The sequence below is a fragment of the Delphinapterus leucas genome, chromosome 10, assembly GCF_059928025.1.
Source record: "Delphinapterus leucas isolate spDelLeu-1000000601 "Yukka" chromosome 10, BTC_Dleu_Yukka2, whole genome shotgun sequence".
NCBI lineage: Eukaryota > Metazoa > Chordata > Mammalia > Artiodactyla > Monodontidae > Delphinapterus > Delphinapterus leucas.
In genome coordinates this window covers 4,087,756-4,101,721 of record NC_143138.1, presented here as the reverse complement: position 1 = coordinate 4,101,721, position 13,966 = coordinate 4,087,756, and the positions used below count along the sequence as shown (strand labels likewise).

Here is a 13,966-nt window from a genome sequence, read left to right as displayed (position 1 = left end):
TCAGAAAACGACGTCTTGTAAGATCCGGGGGCGGAGGGCGGGTGGGTGAGCAGGAGAAAGGCAAGGACGTTAAGGGCAAAAAGCCTTACACCGCCCCCCGTCGGGCCCTGCAACAGTCTGGGCTCGGAGCCGGCGCCCCAACTCTGGGCGGAGGAGGGATAAACCTGGCGGGCAGCAAGCGCGGGGCCCCGAGGGGTGGGGCGGGGCTGTGGGCGGGGCCTACCGCGGCTCCCCGAGGCCCCGCCCCTCGGACCAACCTCTCGCCTTGCCATTGGAGGGCGTCGGGGGCGGGTCCAAGAGACACCCGCCTCTCGCCACCTGCCGCCGCCCCACCCCCTGGCCGCCCAAGTTTTCGGCTCCTCCAGGAGCCTCAGAGCGCAGGAAAAGGAAACACCCGGGGCTGCCACACCGCCCCTGGATGCTGGAAAGGCTACCCTCCACTGCCGTCCAGCCCTTCCGCCTGGTGACGTCAACAGGGTGGGGCCACAAGGCCCCGCCCCTAGACCCCGGACCCTGGCCCTCGGGCCCCCAGCTCTGGGTGTACCGCACCTGCGGGATGCGGGGATGGGGCCACCCCGTGCAGACGTTCCGCGTCACAAAGGGCCGCAGTCAGAGCCCCCGCGCCCCCCTTCTTCCCCTCAGCCTCCACAGCACGTCCCACCGCCCTTGTTTTGCCCCCTTCTCGCCCTTTCTCTGTCTCTGCATCTCCAAAGAGATGGGCGCGCAGGTGGCACAGTGCCTGGAGAAGCAGATTCGATTCGATATCGCCTTCATCCGTCTGCATATCTACCGCTTACTTAATGTCTTGTTTTCTCCTGTAATTTTGGGAGATTTAGCGGGTCCTTTTCATCTTTCATTTCTTTTTTCTCTTCACGGGCTCAAAGTCGGCCGGCTCCTTCCTTAGCATTTGATTAAAGAAGCTAGGATTTAGGCTTCTTTTGGTGCAGAGGAAGGGAAGGAAACCAAAGCCTAACCGCGTTTAGAAAGAAAATAGCTCTGTTCCTCTCTCATCCTTAACTCACGCTGTCGCGGTAGCACCTCGCGCGGGCACAGGCGCAGCTGCAGAAGCACTTGGTTGCAGAGAAAGCTGCGTCTACACAGGGTTTGCGCCCGAGCATCAAAAGACAGTGCAGGTGTGTGTGGACGCGGGTGTGCGTGTGCGTACGTGATGTACGTGTGTGCGTGTGTGTGCGGCCCAACAAATAACCTCAAGAGGCGCATCAGGATCAGAAGGAACCCCTCACACTAGCGATCGCCTCGTAAATTTCCGAAAGCTCTGCGAGTCAGTATATCCCTAGTGTCCGAAAATCGTCTTTGCAGAGGTTCCTTCCTCCCTGCTCTCCCCGCTCCCCAATACAGGTGTCGCCGCGTCTCCTGAAGCGGCCCCTCGCCCGCGGGGGCGTCACCGAAGACGCGAGGCGTATATTTCAGGGCCCCCGCGTGTGCAGATTAAACCCCGCGGGCCTGGGCGTGTGCGCGCGCTCCCGTGCCGTGTGTGCGGGAGGGTCTGGGGCGCTCCGCTCGGCTAGCGGGCGTGAGTGTGCGTGTGTGTGCTCACGCTCTCCAGGCTGTGCCCCGAGTGCAGCTGCAGGGTTGGAGGAAGAGAGTAGGCCAGTGCAGCGGGGCAGGCGGCCCAGGGGGCTGTCGAATTAACGGAGCCGGCTGAGCAGTTCTTCCCTCTCCCGCTCTCGCTCCTTTAAACCCCGCTGCAACGTAGGGAGGAGGCTGGATTCGCCGAGTTGCTGGTGGAGGAGGGGGGGAGCAGGTTGAAACAATCGAGTGGGCGCGCCAGGACTCCCCGGCTCCGGGCGGGGCGGGGAGAGGGAGCCCCGGTCCTGCGCAGAGAGGGGGCGGGGTTGGGGGCCCGGGAACAGCGAGAAGGGGGGGGGGCGGGGGGTGGGCGGCCGCGGGGCTGGGGAAATGGTCACCTCCGAGAGGCGAGAATTCGTTCGGATCGCACATTAATTGGAGATAACTGATTAATTCGAGCTTCTGATGACTATAAATGGCGATTCTCTACCAAGGTGTCTTTCTTTTTTTTGAAAAAGAATCATTCCGTGTCATCCCCCACGTCAGGCCTGCTCGTGGGCGTGAGGCTGTACTTCCTCCGCCCCTCCTAATGGAGTGAACCATTCCCAGCACCTCCCCCTCTCCCTCTCTCTTCCTCGCTCCCTCTCTCTCTCTCCTCCCTCTGCCTTCCCCGTGCATAAAGTCTCCGTCGCTCCTGGAACTTGTTGGCAATGCCTATCTTTCAGCTTCCCCCCGCGTTCTCTAAACTAACTATTTAAAGGTCTGCGGTCGCAAATGGTTTGACTAAACGTAGGATGGGACTTAAGTTGAACGGCAGATATATTTCACTGATCCTCGCGGTGCAAATAGGTAAGTGGCCGGCGGGCCGGGCTCGCGGAGGTACGGCGGACGGCCGGGGCCGAGGTGCCCAAAGGAACCGACTGGCCCGCGGCCGCCCTGGGGTGCGGAGAAGTCGGCAAACCTCCAGGGGTGGGAGCATGGGATCCAAGGGACTCGCGCGTCCCGGGTTGGTTTTTCTTAAAAAAAAAGGGGGGGGGGAGACTCCAGACGTTCGCCAGGAAATGTGTGCGGCCGGCGTTTTCTGGAGGGGTTTTCCCCCCTTTTTCCAAAGCGCACGTCCGTTTTTGCTCCCCTCTCTTGGGTTCACCAGGTTTGGTGCGCTCTGGGGAAATGCACCGGTCCCTGCGATACTGCAAGGTATTATTTTTAAGGGTCAAAAGGTGAATGCAGGAACAAGATGGCTAGGCAGCTACAACTGGAAAGTTTATGTGCAGAAAGCAAAGATATTCTGGGGTTCAGACTGCAGCATTTAGAACTTTGTCATCCTCCCGCCCGCCCCCCCCCAGCCCCAGTATCCTAGCTGCAGCATTCACACCGGGCAACGCAGACGGGGCTGGGGGGCAAATTGAGAATGATGGGGAACCCCAGAGTACATCTTTTAATATGCTTATCATTGAGGAGCTTGAGTTCAGCTAAATATATGTGGATATAATGTTCTATGCTCATTTGCCTGTTCCTTTCCACATAGGCATCAGTATTTTCTATATAAGAAGGGGTTAAGAAGTGTTTGCAATATGTCGTGTTGGGTGCCTGTTATTTTTGTTTGTTTGGGACTGATTATGGGTGGGTTTATATAGTCCCCATTTTATGTTAAGGAATCTTGAGTCCTAGCTACACTGTCGTTGTTTAAAAGTTCACATTTTTTCATCCAAAATGAAGAAGGCATTATGGAAGGGAGCGCTAGAAAACCCCCTTCCCTGATGCGGGTCAGAGCATTAATTAGTGTGGCCTGAAAATGAAAGTGAAGCAGATTATTAATAGAATGGACAAGAGAAAAAATAGAAACTCTTCAAACGGGTTTTCTGGAGACGAGGGAATTGTTGGTGCCTATCACTTCAGGCTGTAGCATTCTTTGCAGACAAATCCTTGCAGTATTGCGGGGGGTGGAGGAGCTTTAGGGAATCGGTTTGGGGCAAGAGATGAAATGCATAACATTTTTCTTCACGAGAAATGTGGAGGAAACAGGCTTTGGAGTTATCCGCATATTAAAATGGATTCTTTGCAGTGGGTTTTGTATGCATTTGACATGATTCTGAGTATCTGGTTTTTTTGCATGAACATTTTAGGGGCTTTAGAATGTGTGGATGCAGGATGTTGACGTTGCCTTTAATTCTAAGAAACGATTTGCTGTTTTGAATCTGGCTGTTTTGAATCTTTGACATTAGTGCAAAGAGCTGCAATAAATAAAGAACATTTCTGATTGCAGCAAATCCCTTAAATCTTGGAAATAACTGGATGTGGCTTTTGCAGTTAGCCTGCAGATTTTTAGAGAGCAGGAGACAGCAGTTGTTTTTGATATAGGGATTGTAATCTGCTTTCCCGGTAGGAAATAACCTTACTATGGATGGGGTAAAAAAAAAGACAGCGATTGTGTATGCGAAATACGCTTGGAACACAGTAACCTCGGCCCGAAAATGACCATTTGTTGGCTGTGGAATTGCAATGGAGCATACTTGTTCCCGAATGTCTACCCTTTCCCGCACCAGAGCCTCGATCTTTATTAATTCCCGGCTGGGAACTGTCCCAAATCACTGACATTTGGCAAGAAAAGCGGGGGGTGGGGCAGGGACGGGAAGGTGGAGGGGTGGTGAAGGCAAATGAAGGCTAGGCGGGAGGAAGTTTGGAATGAATGAGAGGTCGAACGAATGAATGAACGGAAGGAAAAGGCACAAGACGCGGACACCGCAGAGAACGGGGAAGTAGCCTGGGTCGCTCGCCCGAGCCTCGCTGAACGAGGGTTCAAGAAGGACGGACAGGGTCGCGCCAGCTGCCCCCTGCCCGGAGGCGTGAGCCTGCGAAACACTTCCCGCGCGCAAGCCCCCGGCCTCCCCAGCCAGCCAGAGACCGCGGAGTCACAGTTGCAAAAAAAAAAAAACAGAAATTTTCACGACTTCTTATTTTACACGCGCGCGCACACACACACATGCGCGCTGTGACATGTCTTCTCCTCCAGCAGCCCCTGGAAAGATAACGCGACAGAACGCTTCCCGCGCCCCCCACCCCGGCGAACCCCAATTCTCCTTTAACATAGTGTCAGTGCATCTTAGGGGCAACTTTTTCACCACCGAGCCTTGGGGGTGGAGGTAAGGGGTAAGGAGAGGCTGGGTGCCGGGGCGGGAGGGAGGATGGACTGTATTTTATTTCGTTTCCTCGCTGCAAAGCAGCATCTGTGGTACGGATTATAGAGGGCGCCGCGCAGGGTTGAATTCATCGGGACCGCGTTCTGTTGGAACAAAGATTCGTTTATTCAGTGTTCTAGCTGACACTTGCAGTCGCAAGGGCTCTTACTGTTTCGTAGGGGGACCGGGAGATAGATAAAGGTTTACGTATCTGCCCGAGCCGAGGTCGAGTCCCTTCCCCAGAGCTTCCCGTTCCGGATTAGAAAGCGCAAGTTCCGCCCAGCTCTTCCTGCAGCAATTTGCAAACGGTGCGCTCTCGGAGGCCTCTGCAGCTTCGGTCACCTTCCCGCTCGCCTGCTTCTGGCCCGGCTCTGGGCACCGGCGGCTTGGGGTGGTGAGGTCCTCCCCGGAGACACCCACACGCGAGCCGCGGCGCCCTGAACACTGCCGGGAAGGGCCCGGCGCTCAGGGTCCGGGCACTGGAGGCCGAATTCCATTCCGAGAAGATTCGCCCCTTCTCTCCCTCCCCTCGCCCCAGCAGCGCAGATCTGCGCTTCATGCGCACCCTCCTGGTGTCCCAGGTGCTTTTGGCCGCTCGCCTCGGAATCTTTAGCCCGGTTCGTGGGCCTTGGGAAGGAGAGAAATGGCCACGGCAGCGCGCCGGCCGCCTGGAGCCGCGGGTCTGGCCGACCTGAGACCAGGAGCGAGGACCTCGGTGCGGCCTGGGTTTCTTCCTCCCCCACCCCTTCTCCTTCACCTCCTCCCACCGCCCAGACTGCGATCCCGGCCCCCTCTGGAGGGAGCCCGGAGCTGGAGGCCGAGAGCCCCTGGCGGCAGCCATCTGGGCCCTGAGACGCACTGCTGGGGCCTGGCGAGGAAGGGTCTCACCCCCCAACCCCCGCTGGCGGGAGTGGTGGCCGGTCTTTCCAGGGGAGCCGAGCCGCGGATAGAGGCGGAGGGAAGCAAGGGGCCGGCCTCACGGGTTTGGCCTCCGCGTAGGTGACCCGGGGTCTTTAGCTCAGACACATCCTGACTCTGCCGGGCCGCGACTGCCCCAGACCACTCGTCCCCTCGCCCAGTCTCTCGGGGTCGGGGGGCGAGGACCTCACTAGGAACGCACACTGCATGGTAGACAGTCGGTCTTAGAGTGAAACAATCCATGTCGGTGGCTGCTGGTAGCTTGCAGCGACTTTATTAATTTGTTCATTCAGCAGTGTTTGCTGAGCGCCCGCCGAGCCCGAGGCTTCTTCGCCCGACGTGGCGCTCGGTTCGGCTGCGCGGCCCCCGGCTCTGCCGCCTCCCAGCCCCTTCCTCGCCCCCGCGCTGTGCTTTCGGACCCCCTCCGTCACCTCAGAAAGGGAAGATCTCACTTGGAGACCCTTGACGGGCTCGCTGGGGAAGAGTTGGGAAACAAAGGAGGGAGTGAGGAGAAAGAGAGAAATAAAAGAGGCGGGGGAGGTGAGAAAAGGGGGCGATGGAAACAGAAAAAGAGATGGAGCCAGATGCGGGAGGGAGTCGCACAATAAGATGGCCTCGCCTCCCCTGTCCACACCGCTCATGCACCGGCCATCCGCAGAAGACGCGCAGTTGGGTGCGGGTCGCTCGTTCTCGGGCCAAACCGTTCATTCACCTTTGGACCTGGCGCTCCCCGAGCCCGGGCGCTAGTGGACACCACTGGACGGGGTGAGGCGCGCCGGGCCCAGGCGGGCGGGCCGTCGGGCTGCGGGGCGGGGTCGCGGTCCTGCTGACCGGTGTTCCCTCCTCCCCGCAGCGTACCTGGTGCAGGCCGTGAGAGCAGCGGGCAAGTGCGATGCGGTCTTTAAGGGCTTTTCGGACTGTTTGCTCAAGCTGGGCGACAGCATGGCCAACTACCCGCAGGGCCTGGATGACAAGACCAACATCAAGACCGTGTGCACGTAAGTGTTCTCTCTGGCCCTCGAGGTTTCCTTTCGGGTGGGGGGGGGCGCTGCGGAGGTGGGAGGGCGCCCCGCCTCCCGCCGGCGGTCTGTATATTTGGCACCAGTGCGAATCCGCGCCTTCTCACCTTCTGGCTCCCACCCTCAGGCCTTTGCCGGGGCCTGCCCCGCCCAAGGGGACCCTGTGGCCTGGGATGGGCAGAGGATGATCCTTTCCGCCGGGCCCAGTCCCACCCTCCGCAGCCTGACCCGCGCGCACAGAGGCGCGCGCAATCCACGCGCTGGAACCGGGGACGAGGGTTTGGAGAGCAGCTGGCAGTTCCTCGCTGCGCTTTGAGGCCGTCTTCGTCTCCCTTTCCTGCTGCGCGAATGAGCACTTCCCGAAGAACGGTTGGTTTGGTTTGAGGGGCGTTTTTGGTAGTTCTGCTAGGTTCGCTTAAAAGGAAAGGCACTCCCCTATTTTGTCCACTTCCTCTAATAAAACTCCCCTCCGGTGCCCGCCAAGACAATTTGCGAGCAGCAAGGGAGTGCGGATCCCTCTTCCTCTTTCTAGGAGAGAGACTGAAAGAATATTTTGTTTTGTGCCAATGACTTTGCCCAAGAGGAGCATGTCCCAAATGTCCAGTGATCACTTCTGCGGAGTTGGTAGCCAATTCGGAGCTTTAGAGTAGTTACCTTTCTTGCTTCCCCCCCCACCCCCGCCGCATCTGCAAGGTGTCCCCAGGCCAGGCCAGGAGGGAGTTCATGGACAGGCCCAGTGGCGTTTTTCCGGAGCTTGGCTGGAAAGCACAGCTCCCACTGGCAAATGAGGGTAGCAGAGCCCTACTGTGGTGGACCAGCTGCATTTTAGCTGCTGCAGACCTTAGAAATACTCGCATCTTCTGCAATACACGTGCACACACACTGCTCCTTCATTTTTCAAAAATAGTTGTGAACCTCCCCACGCCCATAATGGTCCTTCCAATAAAGCCAAGGCAAAAGGTGTTCCTTGTTTCCCATAGGTTGGAGTGACCATTTTCTGCACCATCCTTAATTTTGCTACACACAGTCTTAAATACCCTGGCGGCCACCAGAAGTCACAGCGGCTAAGTGGCTGCTACTTTCCTATCAGGAAAGGGACAAAAGGCTGGGTCTGGGATGCACACCCACCTACTTTAATCCTAAGTGTCTGATGATAGGTAAGAAATGTACCTATAACGTTGCACAAGAGGCTAAATACGGATCAGCTCTCAAATCCTCCATCATTTGCCAGAACTTGGTTATTCCAAAGCTATTTTAATTTTTTAGCAGGACTTTCGTCCTGGAAAATGGAAATGAGGTGGGCCCCTCTCAGAGGTGGCAGCCACAGCTGGGTCAAGGCTCCCACACTGTTGGTGGCACTGAAGCCCACCTCTTCTCAGCGCCACCTGGATTCTGTCATCTTCCACCATGTCTCTCTTCCAGGAAGGCCCTGTCCCCATCTGGGCATGCATGAGGAAAGGAGAGATTTAGACATCCTTTGGGAGGTGTAATTATGCAGAGAGCTGTCCTGTCGCCTCTCGGTTTCTCTAAATCTCAGTATTTATTACAAATTGAGGAACCTGGGAGCCCTGCACCCCAGGCCCCCCAGTCCTCATAAATCAGAGACTCACGGAGGTCATTAGAAAACAGCATTTCTCAAGGCAGTCCAACAAGCATTTATAACTTGACTGTCAGCCAGAAGATGGGGTGGGAGTGGAAACCAGGATAAATCGTGCTTACAGTCTGGGCTAGTGAGTAGAAAGGAGAGAGGGGAGAAAATAACAACCAAATTTCGTGGAGGGCCCTCCCTGGTGACCTGGCGCTAAGGGCCCCGGCGAAGTGGGAGCCGGCCCAGAGTTACCGAGGCTCACTGACCGACCCAGCCCCGAAAGGAGACAGCGCCCCAGGAATCGATCACGGGTTGGAATGATTTTTAGTCTCGAGATCTATTTTGGGTTTTCAGAAGAAAGGGGGACAATAAAAAAAAAAAAAAAGTACAAGTTGGCTGAAGGTTGTGGGGCGGGGCTCGGAACCGAGCCCAGGAGGAGCGAGTGGCTGAGTACCGCGCGGGGCTCCGGGAAGAGGAGAGAGGGGAGGGCTGGGAGTAGGGTCCCTCGAAGGCTGGCAGCGGCGGGCACCGCGCCGGCCCAGGATCCCGGGCCTGGGGGTGCTGGCAATACACCCCGAAGGCCGCGGAGGTCCAGGGCCACGAAGAAGCCTCGGGAGAGGGCGAAGGGCAGGGCCGGAGCTCTGGGGTTTGAGGAAGCTGGAGGAGGCCAGGAAGCCAGCCCCGGGGGCCCGGGCGCTGACACTCACCGACCCCGTGGAGGGGAGAGGCAGGCCGCAGTCTCCGGAGCGAATCAGAGCCGCGTGGGGGGGGGGGGGCGTGGAGAGCAAGGCGAGGGGCCACGGAGGACCGAAGCAAGCGAGTAGGGGGAAGTGAGGAACGGAACAGAGGAAAACCGAGGGGAGGGAAAAGGAGGAAGACAAAGAAGGGGAGAGGGAAGAAGGGGAAGGGGAGAGCGGGAGACAAAAGGAGGAGCGGAGGAGAATGAAGGCCACGGGGAGAGTGCGCGGCGGCGTGGAGAGGGAGGGAGGGAGACAGAAGGGGCGGGCGGAGGAGAAAGCGGGAAGCCCGGAGGGGAGGGCCGTGCTCCGAGCAAGCAACCCTCTTGCAAGCCAAGAGGCATTAATGGGCGGCAGCTTGCGAGGCTTAGCACTGTTTTCCTAGCTTTGCCCGCGGAGGCCCAGCAATCTGCTTGCGCAGGCCGAGGTGCCAGCGCGGCGCAGCGGGTGCGGCGGCCGCGGAACCAGAGAGGGAAGGGGCGGCCTCCACCTGGGTCAGCGGCACCCAGGCTGCGCGGAGGTCTCGGGAGCGCCCACCGGGCCCCGCCCGGCGCCGGGCCGGCGGAGAGGAGGTCGGAGGGGGGCGCCAGGAGGTTTGCCCGGGGCGCAGGCCCGGGGTCCTTCCCGCCCCCAAAGTGAACCCGCTTCTGTTTTGTTCTGTTCCTCGCCAGATACTGGGAGGATTTCCACAGCTGCACGGTCACAGCCCTTACGGATTGCCAAGAAGGGGCGAAAGATATGTGGGATAAACTGAGAAAAGAATCCAAAAATCTCAACATCCAAGGCAGCTTATTCGAACTCTGCGGCAGCGGCAACGGGGCGGCGGGGTCCCTGCTTCCGGCGCTCTCCGTGCTCCTGGCGTCTCTCTTGGCAGCTTTAGCGACCTGGCTTTCCTTCTGAGCGCGGGGCCGGCTTCCCCCGCGCGCCCCCACACACTCACGCCATGCTCCCGGAAATCGAGAGGAAGATCCATTCGTTCTTTGGGGACGTTGTGATTCTCTGTGATACTGACAACACTCATAGGATTGTGGGAAATCCTGATTCTCTTTTTGATTTCGTTTGTTTTTTTGTGTTTTATTTGCCAAATGTTACCGATCAGTGAGCAAAGCAAGCACAGCCAACATCGGACCTCAGCTTCAGTCCGTCTTCCCACAGAAATACGAAAACGGCAAACCCACCCCATTTTTTTTAATTTTTATTTTTTGGCACAAGAATCTCAGGAACGGCCCTGGGCCGCCTACTATATTAATCATGTTAATACATGACAAATTATGGGCTCCTCCTAATAGGAAAGAGAGGAGAGGAGAAGGCCAGGGGAATGAATTGAAGAGAGAAGCATCTCGCGAATAATTCACGCTCACGCCTTTCTAACACAGTATCTTGTTTTGATCATTTCCACTGCACATTTCTCCTCGAGAAAAGTGAAAGGACGGGTTGTTGGCCTTGTGTTTTAAGGCTAGGAGGGAGGGAGGAAAGGGGTTGAGGAAACCTCGGGTTAGAGGTACAGAGGCTGCCAGAAAAAAACGCTGCTGAAATCACAGAGGTTAAGCTTTACCTGCTCGTGTTGATGCATCTTCCCAAGTCCACCGCCTTGAGTTCCCCTCTTGTTTTAGCTGTTACACATACAGTAATACCTGAATATCCAATGGTATAGATCACGGGGGGGGGGATGTTCAATGTTAATCTAAAATATAGTTAAAAAAAGATTTTGACATAAAAGAGCCTTGATTTTAAAAAAAAGAGAGATGTAATTTAAAAGTTTATTATAAATTAAATTCAGCAAAAAAAAATTTGCTACAAAGTATAGAGAAGTATAAAATAAAAGTTATTGTTTGAAATGGGGGTGTCGTCTGTTTCCTGCCCCAAGCCTGCTTTCTTGGCCGAGCTCTCGGGGTTCCCTGAAGGGACACAGGATGCCAAGTGATAAGTTTACCTGTTCACAAGCCACCTGCTAACCTACCGTCTTCAAGCAGATCCTCCTCCACCAGGACACCTTGCCACGTCCCTGAAATTGTGTTTACTTAAGAGAAAGAGGAGGTTATATTTTAAATAAGTAAACGGCAAGGATCCTTTCTAGGTGAGGTCTGGGGACACTGGGCTTACGCGCAGCTGAGAACGCACACGCACACCCACGCGGGTCGGAGCCTCAACGACCGACCCCGCAGGCCGCGCCCTCCCGGCGACATGCCGCTTCCTCTGCGGTGGCCAGAGGCACCTTGCAGAGGAACCACCATTAAGGGCTCTCGCAGAGGGGCCAGATGCTGTGGTCCCTGGCAGGGATCAGGTGAGTCCTTTCATAATTAGTAAGACAGCTCAGCTGAAATGGCGAGGAGACGGGGCCTATCGATCTGGCAGTCGAGCTGCTTCCACTTCTCCTACTTATAGGCCCGCATGGCCTTACAGAGAAGTAAACATTCGCGAATAAACGCGAGCAGAGGAGCGCGGGGTCCGGGTCCGCTGGATGCGAGCAGGCTGGGGGGGGGCAGACCCGAATGTGGGTCTTTGGGCTCAAAGACAGCGAAATCGGATTTCTTGGACAAGGTGAGGGTCGGAGGGAGCTGTGGGGGCCCCGAGGGGTCTGGGGGTGGAGATGGGGGCGGGGAGGGAGGCTGAGAAGGCTGCAGCGGGTTCCCGCGACGCGCTCCTGGAGGGTGCACGGGGCCCTGAAATGCAATGTGTAAACAATCGCTAGAGTAACAGTTCATAAATCAAACCCAGTAGGTCGCAGCCCAATCTGCATTCCCGCCACGGATTGAATTCCAGCAACACATGCGTCCCTGCGCCCCGAGCGCTGGAAGCCGCCCGGTTTCTTAATGGCAGCATCTATTAGCGCGGCGGGTTCACGCACGCCACCTCGCCTCCACTCCTGGGACTATTTCCCTCGCTGCCCGCCGCGCCCAAGCCGCCCCCTCCTCCGCCGACCCTGCAGTCTCAGGCCAGACCAAAGGAAATCCTCGCGCCTGCGCCGAGTGGCCACCCACCCCGGAACGCTGGCTGTTTGGGTACATAGAGTTTGGTTTTGATCGTTTCATTTCAATGTAATTTTCGGCCTAAGTGTAAGTGGGACGATTCTAGCCTGAGTTCAACCCCTGGAATTCAAATTAAAATGTCTGAGCCTGTTATAAACACGAATCTATTTAATGATGGGGGGGGGAAGGAGGAGAAAGAGGGTCTACTCGGGCCAGTCTTGCTTCGATAGCCTCCCCGCTCCTATTCGTGTTTCTACCTCCGCAAACTGGGGGCGAACCAGCGCGCACCCCTGGGCCCATTGCTCGCCAAAGGAAAACGCACGCGGCGTTCTCCCCAGGCTTTGGGGTGGTGGTGGGGGGAGACCCCCGCGACACAAGGAGGACACCCCTCCCCTCACAGCGCAGGCCTCCCTCCTAGAAAACGACCTCCTCCGAGATCTGGAAGGAGGCGAGGCTGTGGGAGGGGCCGAGGGGCGGGGATTGGGAACGCGGGCTCGGTCGCTCTGGTCTCCAGAAACCTCGTCCTCCTGCTGCGGCTCCAGCTGCCTCCCAGGTGAGGCCTCCCTCCAGGGCGGCCTGTCCCAGATCGTCCGGGGGAGCCTCCAGAGAGCTGGGTGCCGTGTCGGGGCTCCCTCGCCCTTTGGTAGGCCGGGGAACACCCTCCAGTGCTCTTGGAGAGAGAGCCCAGGGACGCAGGGCCGTGAGTCCCGGAAACGCGGCCGCACCTGGCTCGGTAGAGGACTTTTCTTCTGGTTGTAGTGATTGTTTAGATTATTATCGCGCCGTCTTCGACTATAATTTGTTGTTTAATCATGATGACATCTCCATATGTTAGTTGGTGTTATCGTTTTTAAGCAGCAGCGCGGTAAGCCCTGCTCCCAGCTCAGGGAGGTAGTAACCAACGTGAGCACGAGTCACGTCCCACCGCTGAGATGGGGTTTGGGGGTGCGGGCGGTGAGGGGTGGGTATCAGGCACCGAGGGGATCGTCCTCCCGACCTCGGCCCGGTGGTTCCAGCTCTGCGCATCGCTTTGCACGTGGCCCACTCGCGCTAGGCTGCCAGCCCTTGAGGACCTGGGGTCGGGGAAGGGCCCTCCCACTCCATCCCTTGCCCGAGTAGATTCAAGGCACAGAATTCCACTGGAGTGTAATGTTTGGTTATCCTCAGGAAAATGTCAGAGAGGCCAAGTCCAGAGCCCCCGGCTCGGCCCCCCAACTCCAGGGCCCCTGGGAGCTGGACGTACGGGGGCGTGGGGGAGGAGACACGCAAGGGAAGAAGAAGGACGGGGGCGTGGAAAATGGAGGAGAAAGTTGGGGAGAACCGGTCCGGAAGCAAGGCGAGCGGAGGGGAGAGAGGAAAGCAGGCATCTTAGACTGGAGACGACAGCGCTGTGGACGATAGAGATGAATCTGGGACCTGTTTTCATTCAGGATCCTCAGGGAAGCGAATCAGCCCAAGGACCACCACGTAGATTCTCTTTCTGGGCATCTGGAGATCCTTTCACTCCGGCTGAAGCCTGGAGGGCGAGGGCCCCACGGGTGGCAGCGCCATGGGGCTGGCCAGGCCGAGCCCAAGCGTGGGAACTCGGATGGACGACACGGAGAGCAGCCTTTCCCCTTTTCCACTTCCCGAAATTCCCTCAGTGCTACCGCCCTGTCCCACGGGACCCAAAGGAAGGTTCGCTGCCTCTCCTTTCTTCCGAACACCTACCAAAGGAAATCAAAGCATTGGTGCCCTTGCCCCTCGCCCCTGGAGTGAAAAGAAAGTGGAGGGCGGAGAGCCATGAGGACAAGCGCTGAGCCGTTGGCTGCTCTGCACTCCGGAGGCCTGGGAGTCAGGGAACTTTCTAATGAAGTAGTTTGGGGTTTTCCCCCAAGGAGAAGAATGGCATCTCCCAAGGGCCTTTCCTTGAGATTGAGGCGGGGGCAGCCTGGGGTCCAGACCCAAATACCAGCATAAAAAATACTGGGCCCATAGAGAACAGACTGGTGGTTGCCAAGGAGCAGGGGGTTGGGGGAGGGATGGA

The 13,966-nt window shown here is 57.4% G+C and overlaps 1 protein-coding gene across 1 annotated transcript; it reads left to right on the top strand.

The window, feature by feature from the left end:
- The first annotated feature begins 2,162 nt into the window (after positions 1-2,162).
- NRN1 (neuritin 1) lies at positions 2,163-11,366 on the top strand. Its single transcript, XM_022586589.3, has 3 exons — positions 2,163-2,379; positions 6,481-6,625; positions 9,643-11,366. Exons 1-3 carry the CDS (start codon positions 2,325-2,327, stop codon positions 9,869-9,871), a joined length of 429 nt encoding a protein of 142 aa, XP_022442297.1. The 5' UTR covers positions 2,163-2,324; the 3' UTR covers positions 9,872-11,366.
- The last annotated feature ends 2,600 nt before the right edge of the window (positions 11,367-13,966 follow it).

Bases quoted from the DNA above. Each gene is read 5' to 3' on its own strand.
- NRN1 (XM_022586589.3), top strand. From the start codon at position 2,325: ATGGGACTTAAGTTGAACGGCAGATATATTTCACTGATCCTCGCGGTG. The intron at 2,380-6,480 runs GTAAGTGGCCGG...TCCTCCCCGCAG, and splicing joins GATCCTCGCGGTGCAAATAG to CGTACCTGGTGCAGGCCGTG. The intron at 6,626-9,642 runs GTAAGTGTTCTC...GTTCCTCGCCAG, and splicing joins AACATCAAGACCGTGTGCAC to ATACTGGGAGGATTTCCACA.